The following is a 23,773-nucleotide window of genomic DNA, read 5'->3' as shown; positions in this document are numbered from 1 at the left end:
TATGTCCAGTATTATATTTTGCAATACCTTTTCATTTCTGTTCTCATTTGTTATACAGATGCCTAAAACTTTTATGTAGTCATACATATCAATCTTTCCCATTATTGCTTTTGGGTTTTAGGTCATACTTAGAAATGCCATCCCCACCCCTGACACTATGTATTCTTCCTTTCTTCTGGCACTTGGTATTCATAATTTCTATGTTGCCATTGATTCCTTTCAAGTTCTGTATACAGTGTTAAGTAGGGATCCTTTTTCTTGCTTTTTTAAAAAAATATTTATTTTGAGAGAGAGCGTGAGTCAGGGGAGGGGTAGAGGAACAAGGAAAGAATCTCAGGCAGACTTCCACTGAGTGCAGAGCCCAACGCAGGGCTCAGTCTCATGACGCTGAGATTGTGACCTGAGCTGAAATCAAGAGCTGGATGCTTAACTGAACCCCTCAGGCCCCCTTAGAGATCTTTTTTCTTTTCAAATGTTTCCAATATCATTTACTGAACAGATCACCTTTCCTAATTGCAGTTTTTATACTTATGAGTTTAATTACTGTAATTATGATTGCATGATTTTGATTATTTGCTTGCAATTTTTTTCTTTTAATTACGTACTACACTCACTTCCCCAAAAGTTCAAATACTGAATCGTGACTTACAGATTTGTAAGCAGTAAATAATATATTTAAAACAGAAAGCATATTAAAAACAGAAACATGACTTTAGAGAGAAAATATTTAATCTATTTCATGGAAAAATGTGCAAAGTTTTAGAAAAGAGGCATTGGGCATTAGTGTACAGTATAAATACATTCTTTTAAATCACATGTATTACACTTTAGAGTTGGTAATGAAGGCTGGTGCACAAATTCATTGAGTGATCTTCTGCTAAGACATGCACTTGAAAAAGTCACTGAAATAGTCTTGAAATACATGTAGAAATACAGTGTTGTAAAAAAAATACTAATCTGTCTGCATGAAACACTTAAAAATGCAAACCACATTAATTTTTAGAATTAGAGCATGAATGGAAATACCGGTATATGGAATTATAAATTGGATTTCATTGCATTTTTTCTCTTTGGAGGAAAAACAAATGTAATCAAACCTTTGGAATGACAGATATGAAGTCAGCACAGCAGACAAATTCTATCCACATTTTTATCCACACAAAAGATGGGAGAGTCTGAGTCTCTAAAATTTGACACATTTATGATATGTTACAATTCAGGAGTGTATTATACATATAGATCTCAAGCGCACAGCAAACTTTGTCCATAAACCACATGTAAAGTAATGACAGCAAGGAAAACATTTCTAAGTTGGTTCTCAACGCATCCTAATAGAATTTCAAACCTTTAAAAAATATTAACCTAAATATTCCTAAAATATTAGCAAGGTATATTGCAAATTGGGGAGAAATTAATCTTTAAATCACACAGGGTACTGTTCTCTGGAAACTGAGATATCATTAGGAATTCTAGAAAAAAAAAGTAGCATAACAAAATCCTTCTGTTATTTGTGAAACCATAGCTCCTCACTGAAACTTCTACAGAAACTACTATTGTTTTTGAAGAAAGGGAAGCCTAAGGTGTGGAGAGAAAGTGGTAGTGTCTGTTTCACAGGTAAATGTGGATGATGAGTATCACAGTCATGCATGCATGAACAATAACATCTCAACTCCACACAAGCAAACACTTGTCAGTTTCGTACGGTATAAAGTAGCTTATGCAGCCCATCCCACTGGTGCTCACAGCTTCACTGGAATTCTGGTGGGATGAAGAATAATGGCCACCAATTCTAACAGAAGATCGTTAGATAGCAGAGTCCTGCTACATTTCCAGAAAGGAGCCTATTTTTACCCTTCATTACCATAATTTATCAACTGATGTTTTGCCCTGTTAACTTTAGTATATATTTTTCCTGAGCACAGCACGGTAGATAAAGAATCAGAAAAAGACCATTTAGATTGGGCATATTCAAATCTGAAGGCCGATTTTTTTTCCTCCTAGTTCTCAGCAGTATAAAGTCTCATTTCACCGTATTTCAAATCTTAGTATGTTATTAAAACCAGAGGCAATAAATTGTCCATGTCATTCTTAGTCTCAAGTTTTCAACATTGATTTTGCTTCACTCTGTGTTACTGAGAAACACCAGCTCTGTCTGTTGCTACTAAAAGAGGAAGGAATTCATACCATGCCCAGACAGTCACAAAAAGGCCTGGGTATATGCTTGGTTAGTGTTTTTTAGGATATGGTTCCTGGTACAGGCAGGGAGGCCAATTTGGAAATACCTGTAACTCTTTCCTTTAGGTTGGGGGCTCTCAACACAACTAAATACCCTTGATATTTAAGAGTGACATGCCTCGAAGAGGGAAACACAGGACAGTGGAGAACTCAAGGCAAACACTCCACAGCCAGGATGTAGGTTTCTCACTTTCCAGCTCTAACCTTTGAAAATAATTAAACCAAATCAGCACATGAAGAAATGGAAGGGTTGCAATCAGCAAAGCTGCCTGGTCCACTGAACCCAGGACCTCTGTCGTCAGACGGGTGCTGGGAGGTCAGCAGCAACCAGGGGAAGCTGCAGGTCTGACGGAGAAGGGCCAAAGTTTGCTGGTCATGGAACACATGCAGATCAGTAAGCCCCAGCTGTAATGCTTTAGTTAATCCTATGGCAAGGAAGTGGGGAAAATGGGCTTTTAATTACTCAGGATCAAATAGAGATTTTGGTTAGTGTGAATTCATTTAAATAAATCATGTATGTGTGCCAGGAGAAAGAGGAAATTTTGGTGATTAATAGTGAATTCTACTTCTGACATATGACAAAGTAATTACTTTTTAAGGTGTACAAATCCTTATGGGTTTCAAGAATGGGATTTTGTAAAAATTAACAAATTCTAATAATTAGCAGACTGTCTATTGAAAAGATGTTTATAATCATGTTCCTGGATGATCACGAATCACAGTGGTATGTAAAATTTTACTTCCTTCCTTGCAGTGCCTAACAGTAGAATAGGCTGGCCTGGTGAAAACTTTACTGTAATAGAATCACATATATTTGAGTCACTGGGGTGGAGGGGGAGAGTATTGGTGGGTCTCATACCAAACATCCTTTATGTAGTAAGGAAGCAAACAACTTTGGAGGCTCTATGTGTGTTAACAGCCTGGCCAAATGTTATGCTTCTGAACTCATTTTGGTTACAGAATTTTCTTTAATATGAAAATGGTTAGGGTCTGAGACAACCCTGTGCTAAGAATTCAGTTATCCTTTATGACAAGGTCTTATAATTACCTTCTGAAGACCAATTAAAATAGCATTGTTGGAACTAAAACTGAAAAAATCTACTTAATTCTTTAATACTTCCACCTTCCAAGAAAAATTCTGGATAATATCCGAATTTAAGAAAGAACGGTACATAAAATCTTTTGGGAAACAGAAGTATACAGACTGTTCCAAGCCAGGAAGGATAAGAATGTATAATGAAAAGTCCAAAGAGCTAACAGAGTTTAATGGATTTGATTTAAATTTCAAAAACAATCCCTAGGACTTTCTGGATTCTTTGGATTGATTACTCTTTACTATATACAGCTTTGAAAGATTTAGGTCTAAAAAAAACCCCCTACTTTTCAGAGGCAGTGTAGCACGGAGGGGGAGCAGACTCATCCCAGCCCCACCACTTCCTAAATGCACGATCTCCAATCTACCGAACTGCTCAGAACTTTGTTTCCGTTTCGTCATCAGGGAGATAAGGAAAAACAGTCTCTCTCTCAGAAGGCTGTTGTAAGGGTTAAATGTTGATGTATTAAAAACACTTAGAAAAGTGCCAGGCACAGAGTAAGCACTCAGTAAATTCAGCTGTTGGTACTACTTTATTTACACACTGCAGAGGCCGAAGAAAGCATGCACGGAAGTACTCTTAATTCTGCAGTTTTTCGCTCTCCATCTAGGAACAGAGGTAGGAATGAGGAGACCTGTTTTCAGAGAAGATACACATCACCCACTATTCACCTTTTAGTCACTCCAAGCAACTGGCCGAGCAACAGCCCGAGCCAGGCCCGGTCCAGCATCAGGCACTACTCTGAGAACTCGAGTTCCGTCACCCGCGTTTTCACATCTGTAAAATGGACGTAACATCTCGTCTGATTCATAGGTTGCTTTGAAGCTCAAGTGAGGCTAAAATGCGGGAAGGCACTTGAACACTTTGGAGAGCACCATCAGCGCGTTACAGGAATGGCTGTAGGGTGAGTATGTCGGACCCTCTCAAAGGAACTTTATGACTCCTAGTTCTGGGTCTAGTTAGGAAAATTTTCATAAAACTGTAGGTTTGTTTCTAACTATACCATCATTTATAAAATTGTAATATATTTTATTACAAACAGTTTCTCTTCTTGAACCCCAGCTCTATGGAGATTATTAACATATCAAATAGTTGGTCGAGAAATATTTTCCTTTAGAAATTTCAGTTGCAAAGAAAATGTCAAGCTCTGTGTTTATGCTCATAAATTAATATATTAACTAAGCAAATAACTGGCAGTTCCATTAATTACTAAATGCTTTACGAAAACTATTTCATTGAATCCTTACAGTGACCCCATAAAACAGAACAGCCTCATTGTATAGGGTTAGAATCCTAGAGCCTACAAAGCACGTGCTCTCATCCACTCTACTGCATTACACTATACAAGCATCAGAAGAAAAAGTCATGCTCATTTCTCTCTTCGTCATATCACGTAATTAAGAGAACCAACAGAACGAAGGGCTCCAAACTACATTTTGATCCTTGGTAATAAACATGACTTTAGAAAAGTTACATGAGGGGGCGCCTGGGTGGCTCAGTGGGTTAAAGCCTCTGCCTTCGGCTCAGGTCATGATCTCAGGGTCCTGGGATCGAGCCCCGCATCGGGCTCTCTGCTCAGCGGGGAGCCTGTTTCTCCCTCTCTCTCTGCCTGCCTCTCTGCCTACTTGTGACCTCTCTGTCAAATAAATAAAAAAAATATTAAAAGAAAAAGTTATATGAGTGCTTAAAATTCAGTTCATTTTAAATCTTTAAAAAAATGCTTCCAGTTTTTTTTTTTTTTTCTTTCTGGAAATAACACATTGTTCACTGAAAAAAGAATACAGACAAGTAGAATTAAAATAATCATAATTTCATTATTCAGGAGAACCACTGTTGACACAGGTCCTCTCCATGTATTTTTATGCAATTGTGAACTGTGGAATTTATTTTTTGGTAATTGTTCTTAAACATGATGCCAAATACAATGGTCAGACTGAAGTTTTTTAAATTGGCAGATATGCTAAACTAACAGTAAATTTTGTGCAGGCAGAAAATTATTTCTGATATGTATTTTCAACATTTTCCTACATGGAAAAACAAGCAGAGAGTAAGTTATTTGGTGATATTAACTCAAAACTACACTGCCCAGGAGAGAAACTTAGATGGAAATTCTTGACTTGATCTTTGTTTTCTCTGTATGTGTACACAGATACACATACACGACATATATTCGTCCACACATGTGAAGTGCTTCTGGCTGGGTTAAGATTATAGCTTTCTGCAAGCCCAATAATACTAGGACTATCGTATTAGAAGGGTCAAGGAGAAAACTGTTTTGTAGTCACTGAACTTTACTGAAGTTAGACTTAGGGATGATAAAACTGTTAAGTTTTTCCTTGTGAATAGGTTAAGTATTTGCTTGAGGCAGCATATTTAAGATAAACAAAATTCTTTTCAGGGACCACACTAATCCTGAGTATAAATTCAGAGAAAAAAAGTTCTACCACTTGTGAAATGGTATCATAAGGAGTAGTGGAAAAAATCGTGGCAAAGCAGCCCAATAATTTAGGGCAAAGATTCTAGGTATGGTGTCGAAGTGTGTGTGATGCCACATTACCGACACTTGGATTAAGGGGACTTAAGTGAACACCTTGCTCTTTCTAAACCAGCAATGGCCAGTAATTTATACAAGAGAAGCAGAAGTTAAAAAAAATATGGAAGTCCTTATAGAAAACAGAAGGCAGACAAGGATCAAGTTTTTTAAAAATAAACTTTCTAGTGCTTCCTCTTATGTAAGAGGTTTATATTAGTCATGAGTTCTAGGAACCTATTTATACTACTCTAGTAGGATTTACAGAAAATCATACTAAATCCATATAAATCATATTTTTAATGTAAGAAACAGTGCAGACTGGTGACTGGGTAAGAATAAAAATGTCCAATAAAACTACACTTTGAAAGAAAAGTATAAGCCTAATACTAACTGAAAACTGTCTAGACAAAAGGAGTATTAACAGATTCTGAGAAACATGTAATACAGAGCTATACATGTGCTTGTGTATTATACTGAAAAATTAATGATCAGGTATTTCTGAATTAGGTTAAAACCGCATATACTTCTTTCTCAGGGAGTGAAGTACTCTCATCATGTCCAACTGGAAGGAGAAGTATAGTATTTCAAATGAGATTAAAACGTGACTTCATCTTATTCTCTGTAAAAGACAGTATTAATGTTAGATACTGCTTTATCACAGAATGTTTTTTCATGGATAGAAAAGATTTATGAGGTAATTATATATAATTTTAGACAAGATTCTTCCTAAGCGTATATTTCTACATCTCTTTAAAACTAGCATTAGCAGGTTAGTGATCGAACCCAAGCCAGGACTACACACTTCCTTACTTCGGAGGTTAAGGGAACCTGAGGGAATAAAGCTGATATGCTCAAAACTCTATTTCAAGAAGAAAAATGGGCAGATGATGCACTTCCAATCTGCTTTTGAAGCGCAAAAGGCATATTATGCCATCTTGTCCACAGATACTTATTGGATAAATAAATACGGTTTACCTGACGTTTTAAAAATCCTATAAGCTGATTAAATCACGAACATACTGAATCAATTACAGGAAAACAAAGAATAGGCTTTTAAATAGCTATAAATGGAAATGATGATTAATAAAAACACGTTCAGTATCTTCTAGTGACAATTTCTTTTTGGATTGAAAATAACCCCAGTGTCATTAAATGCCCCCTGTTTCAGCCCTAATATCTTAAAAAGAGTAATAAATATATATACATATTAATAGCGTGAAAGTGCTTCACACTCGAATTTTCTTTGAAGGCTTAAAACTGATTTTTAAAAACATCACAACAAATGATAATTTAAGTTCTGAATATAGGAACCAAAAAACACAAACCCCAACCAATCTGCATATTTTAATGCTTACAACATATACACTCATTTACTCTGATGTGGCTGTCCCAATGTATTCTTTATCATAAACAGTATCACAGACAGCGATATGTCCCCCAGTCCCTCTCTCCGTGGAAGACGTGGTATCTCTGGAGACCCATTCATCACCGGGTAAAACTGTATTCCTTCAGAAAAAGTTAGAGGAGTCTGTATATCCTTTGACATACTTTTTCTGAATAGAGTTATAAGGCATTAATAATGGTATGTTAAAATACCAAATAATTTATAATAAAAATAGAAACTCTCTTTTAAATCACTTTCAACCAAGAGAATCACAGAAGAGGACAAAGAACATATTTACCACCCAGATACTCTTTAAGTTTCTATTGTGATAGAAAAAACTTTTTTTTTTTGGCTTAAAATAGACCTTAGACTTTGAATAGCAAGTGTCTTGATACCAACATGTGGACTGGATCCTAGGTTCTGTTTAAAGTTATTGTGAAATTTATATATTCAAATGTGCTCTTTGCTAGTAAAGGTAGAAAAAGTTAAAATATTTGGTTTCATTATTATTAACAGTATTCACTGCAAAGCAGCTTCATGATAGTATTCTAGACTACAGTGTGGATTAAAGTTTTGTGCCAAATAGCAGCAGAGATTACTAAATCATGGTTCAAATGATGGTTAGTGATTTAGCTGGTACACAGCCAGAATGAAGGAATTTGTTTATAATAGATAAGTAAATATGGAGCATAGCTTTATTTTAGTATCAGTTGCTAGAACTGAGCAGTGGGTTTCTTGGTATCCAGAGGCAGAAATAAAGCTGCTTTTCCTAAGAGCGATGACGAGGACAGAGGACAGCGGCCATGGTGACCATGTCGCTCACTGGCTTGTTAAAATCCATACCTGAGCTCTACTGGAGCGATGCCCCCGTGGTGTGCACTGCTTATTTGTAAAGGCTGACTGAACAAAATTCCCTTCATCATACAGGCATTGCTGTCTGCACTACAGTAATAAAGGAACACTCGGATAGATATCACCGCTTCCAGTGATAAGCAATCTCCAGGAATCTGCAGTGAGATCGCTGGTTGACTGGAAATGCTCTCTATTTCTCCAGAGGGTATCTGTCCTTGAAGAAGCCACTCATTGCCTAGAAAATAAAAAGGTAAATTACTAACTGAATAAGAAGACAAGGTAATTCGACAAACCTTATGAAGACTAAATTCATTCAACCAACAGATATTTAACGAAAGCCTCTAAGTGCCAGGCATTATGCTCTGTGTGAAGGACATAGATGGGATATAATGACCACCCAGGAGAAGTTCCCAGGCTAATAATCTTGATATCAAACTACTAAAATTCTTCCTTTAAACACTGTAAATTGCAAATTTCTACGAAACCAATCTGAATAATGCAAATATGCCTATAGATCCTTAATCCCTGAAATTAAAAAATGAAAACTATTAAGTTCTATAAGGCCATTTTTATCAGATAAAGTATTTAGGAAGAGCATATGACAACTACAAAATAACCTAGGGTATACCAATGTATGTACAACTCTTCGGTGACTTTCAAAGTCAAGATCATGATGAATTATTAAATATCCAAAGGTAAAAACCAAGAAATACATTTTTAGAAACAAGTACCACTGTATATATTATTCAGATGGGCTCAATAATATAAACACAAGATTCTGTCTACCTCATTTTAATACCTAACTCTTCTTAGATTTTAATACATAGGCGCCTGGGTGGCTCAGTGGTTTAAGCCGCTGCCTTCGGCTCAGGTCATGATCTCAGGGTCCTGGGATCGAGTCCCACATCGGGCTCTCTGCTTGGCGGGGAGCCTGCTTCCCTCTCACTCTCTGCCTGCCTCTCTGCCTACTTGTGATCTCTCTCTGTCAAATAAATAAATAAAATCTTTAAAAAAAAATATATAGATTATAACACAGGTCTAGTAAACCACTAAAACTCTTCAAGCTTCTAGTATCAGAATTTTAAACATGTCTTTATTCATGCAGTGCCTCTCAGAAAGGACGTCTGTGTCGTATTGAGGAAGGCCATGTTTACATGGACTTTCGGCTCAAAGAGGGGTTAGAAATCAAGAGCCCGCATCTGGAAAACACATGACATGCTTTCCTGCCATCTTAAAGAGAAGACGCAGAGCACAGTCTCATGACTTCTCAATGACTTTGCTTATCAGTACAAAAACTGGACCGCCTACTGAGTGGTAATGAAATTTTATGTCTACTTTTTAGCTTTTTTCTTTCTTTTCACCTCAGCATGGGCCAACAGACTCAGAGCACCTGCTTCTATCAGGCCTCTCCGTCCCCCTCCCAGTACTGCTTGGCCTCTCCGTCCCCTCCCAGTACTGCTTCTAGTTATCTTGGCAGAAAATTCGAATTTAAGAAAAATATGTCAGGCTGGAGGAGAAAGGAAAAGGTGAAAATCTAAAGAGTTAATAAGTGAAGAGCTTTTAAACCATTATTTAAAAATTCTCTTTAAAATTCTTTGGCCTTCTTTGCTTACTTGGGAGAATATGTTTTATTTCATGGTTGACTTTGCTAGATGGCAGAATAGTGGGGAACTTTCTATATTTTAAATCAAAACAGGAAAACAACTGTGCTATTTTAATGTCCAATTCTAGAAATAAACACAAAGTCTTTTTAGATATTTTTCAGATATATCGCATGTGGGATTTGTGAAGTTATAATATGCCAGTGGTGCTTTTATAAACGCCTTTTTTGGAGGGGGGAGCTTAAAATCTTCACATGTGCTGACACCTTTAAGATTATATAGACCAAAATTTAGTTAAAAATAAAGAGATGTTTTAAGTTCTCTAAATAATTGGCCAAGAAGAAAAACCTTCCTTTAATCACAGATTAGATTATTTTATAGGGTACAAATGTACCCTATAAAATAATTTTCAAAAACTTTAAATTATTAGGACTCTTATCTGAAAGCTTATTTGCCCACGTACAATGAAAATGGAACCACTATTTTGGACAAGGGATAAAATAGTTAGGGATTTTCTCTACAGACTACTTCACCTTACTACTACCTGTATTTTGTATTCCAGTGGCTCATTATTAATCTGTGTGTTGGACCCAAATAGACTTGAACAGGTTCATCTGCCGATATCGTATTTTAAAAATCAACCCATTGCTCTTTAGTTATACACAGAGAGGGGAAATCAACAGTGATCCCAATCAACAGAAGTGCTTGCCGACTAACAGACACGGCACAACAGTTAAGCCAACAGTCGAGGGCTGAGGAATGGCCCGGGTTTAAGGACTCCCCTGTCCCTGTCCCTGTCTGTGGAGCTGGCTCTGAACCTCTCCCTCCTTCTCACCTGCAGAGAGAGCTCAGCCCTCTCTCACTAGCTCGTGGTGGGCGGGGTGGTTCCCACAGCTTAGTCAGGCACCCCAGAGCAGGCCTCCCCACTCTGACCCAGCAGTTCCTCCTGGCTACACCACCAAGATGTCTCTGTTCTCTTGGTGTGGATGCCCAGCGGGTAGCTGCATGACCGCAGCTGTGGCCCTGAGAAAGTAGCAAGGTAGGAAGGCACAGAGCCTGGGACTGGGAAGGCACAAGAGAAGTGTGTGAGAGGGTAAGAGGGGGGAGGCGGGAGGAAATGGAAGACTGAGAACATGTGAAAGAGCGTGGGAGACCAGGCCAGAGGAAGGTCATTAGAGACAAGAAGTCAGCCCTTGGTTCTGGACTGCTAGTAGTTTACAGTAGTTGTCCACTCTATTAGAGGGGCTGGGAAGCACTGCCAGAAGGCCAGCGGCAGGCTGAGTCCTTAAACAATTGAGATCACACAGTGATTCAAATACACATTCAAATCTTTACACAATTTATAGTCACTGAATACTCTGAGAATAGACTCAAACAGGAAGTGCTCTTAGCTTAAATGACTACAAAGTAGTGAGTAAGGACAAAGGCTCTGCCTGCATTCAGATCACTGTGATTCATCTGTATTCAATTACATATCCTTCAACAATGTTTTAGTCGACTTGGATGGCATACTTTTAAGACATGGTTTGGGCATCCGTTTTCTTATAGCAAGCAAGTAATGGGGCTCGAGTTCTACCTTTGGCATCTCTAAAGAAGAAAATGTAGCTTCAGGCTTAACTGGTAAATCAAGTCCTTTGGAAATGAAATGAGCACCAGCTGAAAGCGCTGAAGCACTGGACAGACGCAGACGTGGGAGAGTAAAAGATAACAGTAAAACCTCCAAAAAGCTGAATCGGAAAAAGCCGAAATCAAGTTACTTCAGTTAAAAGAGAGTATTTTTAAAAATATCCTACTCAAAGGGAAAATCAATTTCCTTCTTTAGAATGGACTCCGAGATTTAGATCACTACGCCACTGGGAGGTAGACCGGAAAGTACAATTTGATACTGGAACGTCTGCAAGATTCATCTCATACCTTCAGCGGCTAGAAACCAGCAACTGGGCACTCCCTCAGTCAGCTTCGTTCCTGATGGGAGCGCTAATCTTAGCTTGAACTGCAGGGTCTGGCCTGGAGACGCAGCCAATGGAGACAGTCTAATGTTTGGAGCAGATTTAGGTAGTTTGGGTAATGTTTTCTGTTGCTCTACTAGGAACGGGCCATCTACCACAGCGCTGTCAGGTCTGAAGACTGGGAGCTAGGAAGTAAAAAGATCTGTTAATTCGTACTTTATAGTAATCATAAAGAGCTTATTTGTGAACCACAGTTGAAAAATGAGATTCTGTGTCAATGAAACTTAACTCCCATTCTAGTCTGAATTAGAAGAGTGCTTATTTAGACATCCTCATGGTTATTTTATAGGTTCAGAAACGTATTTCATCCTGGCTATAAGATTACCAGTACTAATGAGACAGAGCTAAGTTCATTGTCCAGTATGTTTATAGATGGTCGGAAATTAAGGTAAAACTTTATCATTCAAATGCAGTGGATATAATTCCACTTAAAACCTTTCACTGCTGATTATAAGATGATCTATGTCAGGAGAAAACAACACATATTATGATGGCATAGTATTTTGTATTATGTACTGTATTCTGTATTTTTATTTTAAAATATATTTTGGGAATTCCTAGAATTTTAGAAAAAAAAGCTACCTCCCCCCCACCCCAGCCAACTGTGATATATCAAGAGGTAGCTTGAAAATTTTTGGAGACGATATCCTAATCTTTAAAAATTGACCAGAACTCCGTTTAAGTTTTTTCCAGTCTTATTTTCAATGTGTTGAGAAGTGTGGCTCCTAGAATTTCCTTTGGGAAGTTATCTGGTAAGAGATTAATGTGTGATCTTTGTTTCCTATGGTGAATCGAAGAATCCTTAAACACACACACACACACACACACACACACACACAGAACACGTGGACAACACAACCCATGTAGTGTGTATGTTCGGTGGTTCAGTGTGTATATGTCTATACATTTAAGACATTTAAACATTGATGAAAGTTCCAATTCTCTCCAACTTCCAGTATCTTAAACACTCTTGTCACAAATAGAATTTTTATCCTAACAAGAACAGAGCATCCTGGAAGGAGGAGTTCACTCACTACTCTACCTACATGTTTCAGGTCTGACCTGGAGATGGTCTGACCAAAAGTGCCTCCTTCTGTGCTGTGAGGACTTTAATATCATTCTTAAAATGATACTCTTTAACTTAAACTTTGATTGCTTACCACAGAAATCGTTTTTGTTTCTAAATCCATCACTTTAATTTGATGATTATTGGTGTCTGCTACATATAATAACTGGTCATTCTCTCCAATACACAAGCCTCCTGGTTCATTAAAAGTTGACTCGATAAAGCTCGAAGTGGTAACATTACCAGCGTCTCCAGTTCCTGCTAATGTTGAACAGTTTTTTGTTTTTGGATCCACAACTTTAATCTAAAAAGAACAATGCAGTATATATCCGAAGGTCAATTTCATGTTCGTAGTATAGAAAAGTGTACTGAAAAGCAAACCAGAGAATTCTACTGCTATTAGCATTGTTACTAAATCTCACAAGAAGAATAGGCATTTCCAGGGCACCTGAGTGGCTCAGTCAGTTAAGTGTCTGGCTCTTTTTTTTTTTTTTTTAAAGATTTTATTTATTTATTTGACAGGCAGAGATCACAAGTAGGCAGAGAGGCAGATAGAGAGAGAGGTGGAAGCAGGCTCCCTGCTGAGCAGAGAGCCCAGTGCGGGGCTCGATCCCAGAACCCTGGGATCATGACCTGAGCCGAAGGCAGAGGCTTAACCCACTGAGCCACCCAGGTGCCCCGAGTGTCTGGCTCTTGATTTCCGCGCAGGTCGTGCTCAGGGCGTGAGACTGAGCCCTGCCTCAGGCTCCGTGCCCAGCAGGGAGTCTGCTTGAGATTTTTCTGCCTCTCCCTCTCCCTTGTTCCTCCCCACACTCATGCAGGTAGTCTCTCTCAAATAAATAAATCTTAAAAAAAAAAAAAATAGGCATTTCCCTATTTTCTTGAAAAGTCAAATATTCAATTACAGACTCAGGGGAAACACTCCATTCTGAGAGCTAAAAACACTCAGTTACATCTTATCTTTCAGCAGCAATCTTTGATGAAATTATTTCTAGAATCAAATTTTATAAAATGTTATTCTTTTTCCTCACAATGAGACGCAGTTGAACAGACTTTCTTCTTTCTCATGAACATCTAACACGGGTTGAGAGTTGGCCGCTTATGTTAAACCTCATGATTTCCAATTGTGCCTCAATTATGTTAATTTATGGTGTCATCACAAGGTATTAACATTTTCCACTCATTTTTATAGAAAAGAAAAATGCAATAAAAATGGCAACAGTTGAATAATTCGTGCAACAGAGACAAAAATGGAAACGCTGCTGAAAATGGAATTATTTGCTAGCAGGCACTGCAACTACGCAACAGCTGAAAAACGTTCCGTTGTTAGTTGACATATTAATTTCCCTGCCACCTGCTGCCTTCTTATTTACCCTGTTACTGGGCAGCTTCGATGGATCGCAATTCACGATTTTTTGCTGTCGTCATGGGGGATTTATTTAGTTCCTTCCCCAGCTCCGAGTGCCATCATATCCTCTTTGCAAAGAAAGGACTAAGAAAAGAACAGCAAAGGCTTGTACGTAGTTGTCAAAGCCTGTTACTCCTCTCTATTTTAAAGTGGCAGTTGGAGGAGGCTCACAAAGTGAACTTTCAGCTTTTAAATGCCACAGATGAAAAGCAGGATATTCTAGAATTCTGTTGAGACTCACCTTGTGATTGTAAGAGTCTGCCACGTAAAGTAAATTCCTTTTCTTGTCCCAAGTCACTCCAAGTGGGTGCTGAAGCTTGGCATTGACTCCTACTCCATCAACATCACCAAAAGCAAATAGATTCTTTTTTTTTTTTTTAAAGAAAGAAACAGCACGCATTAAAACTTTATAGTGCTACTGCACAGGGTATAAAAAGACTATATATTCGACTTAAAGGGGAAATGGGTGTGTTTCATATAAATCGGCCTGGGTATCCAATTTAGAGAAAAATGACAGAATTTTGAACCTGTGTTAATTATAGCACTTGGTAGTTTTATTCACAGTAATCACACATCTGGTCAGGAACCAGTCAAGTCTACTAATCCGCCACTCTTTCCACCCTCCTGCCAAGTATCTAATTTACATTTTTCTCTTCCCTCGGTGATCAATATTTACTCTTCCATTCTTCCTGAAGCCTTGACATTTGTGTAATCAAATTAGAGTCAATTGATTTTTCTTAGATGGTTTTGTAACTTGTGTTTCTTTATATTCATAATTCCTTTGGCCTGACTTCCACTTTAATTTATGGACAGGCCAAGAATTAGTCTCCTGAAATTTATTAACTCTTCACTATCTGAAACACACAAGCATGCTAAGGGTCTAGGCACAGCATGAGAAAGTGATCTTCACACATTACCATGGGATCTCTTTCTCCTCCCACGAGGTGCTTCACTGCTCCGTCTTTCAGTGAGATGGTTCTCACCGTGCTGCTCTCACTGTCTGCAACAAACAGGCAGCTCCAGGGATCTTCCGGGGCCAGAGAAAGACCTGAAGGCTGGGCGAAGCCTGCCTTGTGAGGATATGCGTTATTTCGGTTCTCTTCATTTCCGCTTCCAGCAAACCGAAGGCAGGTTCCTTTTTTCAGCTCACTAAAAAAAGCCAAGTTCATAGGTGGAGTCGACATCATTATTTTGTGTCCAATTTAGTAATCAAATGAATTTAAGTGATGAAATTGGTGGAGATAAGCATTGTTAAAAAACAGACACGTGACCTTGGCCTTAAGTGTGCAAGTCAGCTCTACTTTCCCTGTAGTTTTTCTAAATCATTAACTTACTCGCTTTTTTTCGGGACATAAACAAGACTGAAACTATTCTCAATGACCAGAGAGGAAATCCCTGACAAGAATAATGATCATATCGTTGACTGGATAGTTGTGTGTGTGTGTGTTTTCTACAAAAGGCCAGAGACAGGTATATCTGGATCCCACCTTAACTTCTTAAAGGACGATTATGCTGCTTTAATCAACTGTAAAGTCAATTTCTTATATACAACAGGGAAACTTCTACTTAAAGGACTTTGCAATGATTCTTTTTCTAATAGAAAGATCTACACTTTGTCTTCTGGGTTTATGCTAGAGGAAACAGAAGGAAGGCATAGTGGTGTGCTGTGTTGAGGGAGGGGAAGCAGCTGACTCAGGATGCAAAACAATGAGACAACATGTCCATCATCATCTCCAGGTATGGCCCAGCAAGCCGAAGTCTAGGATAACCACCAATCACTTATTCATTGATGTGTTCCCCATGCTAAATTAGGTAGAGAACGGGACAGAGGCAAAGGGGCACAGACTGTACAAAAGTCAGCCACTTATACAAGAAACTTATTTAAAAATGTAGTCAGGGAAATATATGTGATAGCTAATATGCCAAACAAATAAGAGGTAATTAATATGAATCTTAATTTCAAAGAGGAGTTTAATTAAATAAAAGAAAGAGTGGGGAGAAAAAGTAACTTCTAAAATGTTAGCAGTCTTTACCACTGGAAGATCAGTAATACAGATCAGGCATCCTTAGAACTATGATACACGTCCATGGGATCTGACTGGACATTTTCCTATTATGAACAAGAGTGAGAACTCTACTTATTTGGAAATTTAGCCCACTCTTGACCATATGGGTCGAAAACAGCTATCAATGAGAACAGTGCATTCTGGCCATCTCTGTTACTGTTTATAATTATGCTTCATGTTAACGTTTCTGGTCCCTGGACTGTCAGGCTATCATCCTTGCCTGGAGATAACCATAGTCCCCTCACTGCTATCTCTGTTTCTAGTTTTGTCCCAGGCCAAATGCTGCCAGTGTTCTTTCAAAAGCACAGATCTAATCATTTCACTAGCTAGCTCAAAACTTTCCATAAAGGCATGCAGAATAATGTTCACATTTCTTCAAAGGACACATAAGGCGCTTCACGATCTGGCATCTACTCACAAAACTGGTGTCATTTCTTGCCTGGAAAACCTCTACTCTCCTCAGTCTACTCCTCTACCCAGTTTTAATTTAGCAGCTTCTTCCAGGAAGCCTTCCTTGATACCTCTTATTTTACTAATATTGGATTCCTCTTATTTATGTTCCTCTTATTTTACTTTAAGGGACAGCGAGTAGGAGGAAATAGTTCTGGAAACCAGTAAATGCAACCAGAAACAGCACAAGGGAGAGAAGGAAAACGAAGGAAGGAGGAAGGGAGACGGGGACAGAAGGAACTTATCAGTGCAGTAATGTACCTACATAGGGAGGGTAGTGAGGTCACAGAGAAGAATACAGTCAGTTCTACCTGGAACGTGCGGGAGAAGAGACAAGGCTCTACAGAAGGGGAATAAGACACTGTGCAGATGCGCTACTTTTTCATCTTTATGTCCTCAACAGTGGTGGTGAAACTCCTACATTTACCGTATAAACCAGGCACTAGGCTGAGCTCTTCATACATATTACTCGTTTTCAAAACATGCCTATGAAACAGATCTAAGAAGCACGGAAGGTAAACCGGCTCTCCTAAGCTCTCACAGACAGGGAGCAGTAGATGCGATCTCAGGCAGCACCACAAAACCTGAGCCATTAAGCACCTGCCACGTTGCGTTCAAACGTCCGCGTTCCTGAGCAGGGGTATGGGAGCCACGTGTTAGATGAGGGGCCTCCAAACACTTCTCTGGAGGCGCGACAGGATTGATCTTCCCCGTTCCCGGAAGTCAGCAATGGTGGCCACAAGACATACCTGGGCTGATGAAATTTAAGTAAAGCTGATGTGTGTCACTTCTGAGCGACTCACCACCCCTCTCTCTGCCAGGATTACAGGCAAAGGTCCAGACGGTGGCTGCTTCATCAGCCTGGTCAACAGCCTGGCAGAGGAGCACTCCCCACTGAATCTATGTAAGCGGGCAAGAAACCAACCTCGTCTCACACTCCTGAGAATCCGGGCTGTTTGTTACGGTGCCAGAGCCCAGCGCATCCCAACCAGCACAGAGGCGTTTCGAGAAAAGAGATCTGAAGAGAGGGGATTCTGTGAACTTGTATAGTTCGCCCAAAGAAAGATACGGTCACTTACTTTTTCTTTGGTAGTCTGCCACAGTCCAGCAGCAGCGCCCATATCTGATGAGTCCCTGCCATGGCTATCCACAGAATGTCATCTCTTTGGAGCTCCGAACCTTTACAAAAAATAAACAGAATTAATATATGCGTATCTCGTTCATACAAATACTCCACGCCTTTCAGAAATTTAAAAACGACAGCAGTATGTTTGTAAATCATCTGAAGAAGAAAAAGTATTTACAGTTTTAAGTTGCTTTTTGAAATTTTTCCATTTTCCTTGTGAAAGGTTTCTTTAGATTTATAAATTTACCTGTAAATTCACAGAAATCCAAAGTATTCTTAAATAGCAGGAAATCCCTCTGCATCTCTGGGCACAATGTTTTTAAATATCTGATTTCTTATTTGATAAAACAGGCTGACATATATTCTCCAAAGAAACTCTGCCAGTCAAACACCTAGCACTAACCACTGAAATCATATGCTTTAATAACAGGTTCTTTGAACAATTTCTCATGAAAAAAAAAACCCTATCTTTTAATAGTGTAAGAAATAGGTATTTCCATTGGGGGTGCCCAGCTGGCTCAGTCAGTAGAACACGCGACCCTTGGTCTCAAGGTCATGAGTTCGAGCCCCACATTGGGCATGGATCCTACTGAAAAGTAAAATAAAAGAGGTGCCTGGGTGGCTCAGTTGGTTAAGCATCTGCCTTCGGTTCAGGTTATGATCCCAGGGTCCTAGGATCCAGCCCCACATTGGGTTCCATGCTCAGTGGAACTTCTCCTCTGCCTGCTACTCCCCTTGCTTGTGTGTTTAGTCTGTCTCTGACAAATAAATAAAATCTTAAAAAAAATATTTTTAAAAAGTGTATTTCCACCACAGGGTTGGCTAGACTTCGATATATATCACAGCTGCTATTTAAAAATCCATTATTTAATTGGCTTTGAGGCTTTTTCCAAAAACTATAGCTGACATGCAAAAAAGCTAAAACTATATTACAATATAGACTATACAATATATTAAAATTGTTTACGCAAACTCGTAATTTTCTACTTTCTTAGACCGTTATGACTTACGACAATGTGACAAGGCTCTATTTTTCAAATTAATGCTACTGTTAAAATATTTAATTTAGGAGTGCCTGGCTGGCTCAGTCAGTGGAGCATGTGACTCGATCTTAGTCGTGAGTTCGAGCCCCACACTGGGTGTGGGGCCTAAAAAATGTATCTATTTTAAACTGTATCCTGAGGTGACTTTTACATGTAGTAGAGAATTTAAAAAATAATTTGGTCGGATATTCCTTTTGCTAAAAGAAATACCCTGGTAAGGTCATTTTATTTGTTATTTTAACTTCAAGTAGTGTATGTCCAAAGGAACCTGTTTTCCTTCACTTGTATTACCTTCAAGTGTCTTTCAATTCAACAACAACAAAAATAGTATTGATGGTTCTCAATAAATTGTGGTGGCTATGTGCCAAGCACTTCACAGAGATTATCACTTACATTTTCTCAAATGCCCCAAGGGACAGGTAGTGTTATTAGGCCCTTTTTACAGATGAAGGAACTGAGGCCTTAGAGAGGTGAGGGAACTTGCCAGGACCCCAGTGCCAGTAAATGAACAGGAATCTGACACCAGGCAGTCCAACAGAAAAATCTGGATCACATGTTGCCTCTTTTACTGTGTTCTTAATTGCTATCCTATGAAATCTAAAGGAAAGTATTTCAATTTAATTTTTCATAGTCAAATATTTTTATGAACAAAAATTATATTAAAAGTGACAAGGGCATCCATTTATTCTGGGGACTCAGTCTCTGCTTAATCACCTTCAGAGTAGATCAAAAGCTTTTCCTAAGTATTTTATTTTGCTCCTGCCATGTGAGGACAAGGTAAAAAGGTGACCATCCATAAGCCAGAAGAGAGCTCTCACCAGAAACCAATCATGCTGGCATCTTGACCTTGGACTTCTAGCCTTCAAAACTGTGAGAAAATAAATTTCTGTTGTTTAAGCCACCCCAACTGTGGTATTTTGTTATGGTAGCCTGAGGTGATTAAGACATTCCCCCTGAGAACAGAAATGAGACAAGGATATCTGCTAATCAACATTTTTATTTAGTATCATTTGAGGCCCCAATTTGTGCAACAAGAAGCAAAAAGTATAAAGATTAGAAATAAAGCTGCAATTATTAGAAGATGACCTGCTTTGAAAGCCTCTACCTTGCCAAAGGAGAGCTGTGTTGGTATATAGCTGATGAAAGACCAAACCAGTTCTCCAAAAAGACCAGCCTAGTTCAACCAGGGTCTATTATATGAAGGCCAAATTTCATAGTAGTAAAGTGTGAACAGTTTGTTTGGTTTTGCTCTCTGTGTACTTATTTCCTTTAGAAGCCTGAGGAATGAGAAAAAGAGAAGCAAAGGCTGTGTCAGATCATTTCAGTGTCTTGGGATTTCCCATGACAACTGATGGTAACGATGATGACGACAGTGGGAAGGAGGGAGGATGGTGACCATCCAGAACATTTCCTATATTTAAGGCACTGAGCTACGGAATAAGCACCTTACAGGGATTATTTCCTTTAATTTGACTTTAGTAAGTCTTATTCTTATCATCTCCATTTTACAAAGCAGCTGCAATTGAAAAGGGTTACATAAATTATTGAAATTCACATAGCTAAACCTGGAATAATAATCTATTAGTGAGTCTGACTCCAGATTACTCGTGTTCTGATCAGAATGCAGGAAATACAAAAGTGAGCCTGGGCTCTTCTGGCCAAGTCCTTGCTTGGCCCATTGACTTCTCCCTCCATCCTGCCTCTGCCCCATGGACTTAGCTTAGGCTTGAAGTACACAAAAGCATTTTCTGTATGATCGAAGCAGAGATCTGATTAAATGTAATCATGCCTGTCTATTCTAGGATGTGTGGCTAGGTTCACTCCTATCCTTCCCGCCCAGTAGTCTGCGGCATAAGTCTATGGCTGAATAATCTCTTACCAGGATTTTTTCCCAATCCCTTGCCTTTCCACTTTTGGGTTGTTTCAGCTTATCGGCAGTTCTCTCTGACTCACAAGATGAAACTCTATGTTATAGCAAATACTTCTGCAGTACTTTCTATGGGGCCAGGCTCTATTCTAAGTGCTTCATGTATATTAGCCCTCATAATTCTTGTAATAAGCTTCTGAGCTAGATACTATTAATCTCTTTAATTTAGATGAGGAAATTGGGGCATAAAGAGACTACGTAACTTGTCCAAAATCACATAACTACTAAGATGTAAAACTAATTAAAACCCAAGTGGTCTGGCTCCAGTCCACGCAATACTGCCTCTGAGGAAGTTTTTACCCAGCCTGATCATTCCCCCAGGGCTGAAGGGTTTGTTCTTGCAGATAAAATGCGAGTTGAAAGAAAGAAAAAGAAAGAAAGACATGAAGGAAGGAAGAAAGAGGTCTAGCATTTACAAAGCTTATCAAACCAACCAGAATCGTTATTAACAATGTATACTGTTCACCCTGGAGTCTGAAATCCGAAGCACACAGTTGTACTACCACATTATGGGTATTAGTTTTGTTCCTTCTAACAAGAATGTGACAATCACGAACATCTCAATTTTAAATTAAGAGTACACTTAGTATTACTGATTTTCAACAGTCAATTAAAAATAAAAGAGACAATGCCAAAAGCTGAAAAAGGTTTAGCAAGTATTTTAAAAGGAAAAATCTTTCATTAGTAAGGATTAGTGAAATAATTCTTGAAGATAGGAATAAAACCAGCAAATGAAATATGAAAATAAAAGCAAATTACCTGCCAATGAGCTTTTAAAAATTCAGTGTTATATTAAGCAGCTATGACCAAAAATAGATCCCAATCATTAGAACCCTCTAAATAGCAACTGGGAAATTGTCCATTTGTGTACTTTTTTTTCTACACAGTCTCTAAACCTCCTAGGAAGCAAAACCTCAGGCCATTAGGAGAAAGAAGTAAAGCCTAACACCCCCATCGCACAGGAAAACACGAATCATAGCTGTAGAAGGGTAGAAAACAAACAAAAAAAAAAAACCAACCTTTCTACCTCTCTCTGGGGGAGGGGCAGAGAACTACCTTTGGCCAAAGACCCCATACTAACACCAATATAGGTTTTCCACTGCTGAGGGAGCAGCAGAAAATTCCTCAAAACCACTCAGAGTTTAGCTGCCAGAGATAGAAAGAACAGGAACAATGAAAAAGCTCCCTACCTCCTTTCATGGAGGCCCAGGCACACAGAGTCTCCCGGAGACTGAGGCTGACCAGAAGAACAGAACACCTCCTTAGTCCCACTGCAGCTTAGTACAGAGTACCAAATAGCAGCTATCTGCCTCGTGGGGAGCTGCGAGAGTACAGGGAGACGAGCACCCTGGGGCTCAGCTGTGCAGGATGACTGAACACTGCCAGGTATTGACACTGAGAAAAACCTTCCGGCATGTAGGCCCCCGTGCTAAGGTAACAGCAGCCCAGTGCCAGAGCGATGTGAAAGCTGTGATAAACTGACAGTAAGCACAGCAATAAAACCCGAGTCAGCCTAGGTTCTGATTAAATTGACTCAACCTCCCTTATAATGGCATAAATACATGGATCTCATCAGCCTCTACAGTTCTACTCAAAATTACTGGAATATAACAAAAAATGAGAAGACACATATAAAAGAAAAGCAGAACAAAATAAAACAATCCCAAAACCAAAACCAAAACCCCATTTTCAAGAGAAAAAGCAATCAACAGAAACAGACTCAGAGATGACCTGAAATTTACAACTACACGACATGGACTTTCTACGTTAAAGAATCTAGAGAAAAAAAGCGGTCAATACACCTATACAGATGAAGAATTTAAACAGGTAGATGGAATCTGTAAGAAATAATAAAATGGAAATGCAATACCAAAAAGAATCAGTGATAAAAATTCCTTCAACAAACTCATCAGTTGATTAAACATAGCTGAGCAAACAATGACCCTAAAGATAAATCAATATAAATTATATGAACAAAACACAAAAGGGAGAAAAAGGGGTAAAATAAAATGAAAACATGGTATGTAAGAGTTGCTTACATACAAGTAACTGAAATCCCAGAAAGAAGAGAAAGAAAGGAGCAGAAGACATATTTGAAGAGCTGAAGAACACAAAACTACAGACTCAAGAATTCTAAGCAGGATAACTTCTGGACATATCAGTCAAACCAAAGAGAAAATCTTGAAGGCAGTCATGAAGGAACTAGGAAAATAATTAGAACTCTTGTTTAAAACTATGTAAGTTGGGGTGCCTGGGTGGCTCAGTGGGTTAAGCTGCTGCCTTCGGCTCAAGTCATGATCTCAGGGTCCTGGGATCAAGTCCTGCATCGGGCTCTCTGCTCAGCAGGGGGCCTGCTTCCCTCTCTCTCTCTCTGCCTGCCTCTCTGCCTACTTGTGATCTCTTTCTGTCAAGTAAATAAATAAAATCTTTAAAAAAACCCACAAAACTATGTAAGTTATAAGGCAGTGTAACAACATCTTCAAAGTTTGTGTGTATATACATATATTAAATATATATTATTTATTATATATTAATTATTAATATATATTATATATAATACATTAAATATATATTATACATATTAAAAGTCAATACAGACTTGCATATCGAGTAAAAAATACCTTTCAAAAATGAAGGTAAATACTTTTTCAGACATCCTACCTCCAACCACCCTACTTAAAAAAGGAAGGCCAAAAGAAATTAATGTCAGTAGACATGTGTCTCAAGAAATGTTACAGAAGTTCTCCAGGCTAAAGTGGTATTATTCCAGGACACTTGGGACTCTAAGAAAACAGTTTGGCAATTTCTTATAAAACTACACATACACTTACCATGTGACCCAGCAGTTTCAATTCCTAAGCATCTACTCAAGAAAATAAATACGTATGTCCACATAAAAACCTGTACACAAATGTTTATAGTCACTGCCATAAACTAGAGATATTAAAAATGTCTATCAACTGGGGACCTGGGTGGCTC

The 23,773-nt window shown here is 38.6% G+C and overlaps 1 protein-coding gene across 1 annotated transcript in view; it reads right to left on the bottom strand.

Annotated features, from left to right (window-relative positions):
- Nucleotides 1–697: 697 nt before the first annotated feature.
- Nucleotides 698–23,773, bottom strand: part of NHLRC2 (NHL repeat containing 2) — a 61,520-nt gene continuing 38,444 nt past the window's right edge. Inside the window, exons 6-11 of the mRNA XM_046026437.1 lie at nucleotides 17,778–17,877; nucleotides 15,100–15,331; nucleotides 14,424–14,546; nucleotides 12,869–13,078; nucleotides 11,614–11,833; nucleotides 698–8,333 (exon numbers count right to left, since the gene is read on the bottom strand). Of these exons, the coding sequence (XP_045882393.1) occupies nucleotides 8,077–8,333; nucleotides 11,614–11,833; nucleotides 12,869–13,078; nucleotides 14,424–14,546; nucleotides 15,100–15,331; nucleotides 17,778–17,877 (1,142 nt within the window). The 3' untranslated portion in view covers nucleotides 698–8,076. The remainder of the gene's footprint in view (nucleotides 8,334–11,613; nucleotides 11,834–12,868; nucleotides 13,079–14,423; nucleotides 14,547–15,099; nucleotides 15,332–17,777; nucleotides 17,878–23,773) is intronic.

The sequence above is a fragment of the Meles meles genome, chromosome 13, assembly GCF_922984935.1.
Source record: "Meles meles chromosome 13, mMelMel3.1 paternal haplotype, whole genome shotgun sequence".
Lineage (NCBI taxonomy): Eukaryota > Metazoa > Chordata > Mammalia > Carnivora > Mustelidae > Meles > Meles meles.
This window is presented reverse-complemented; position numbering and strand designations above follow the sequence as displayed.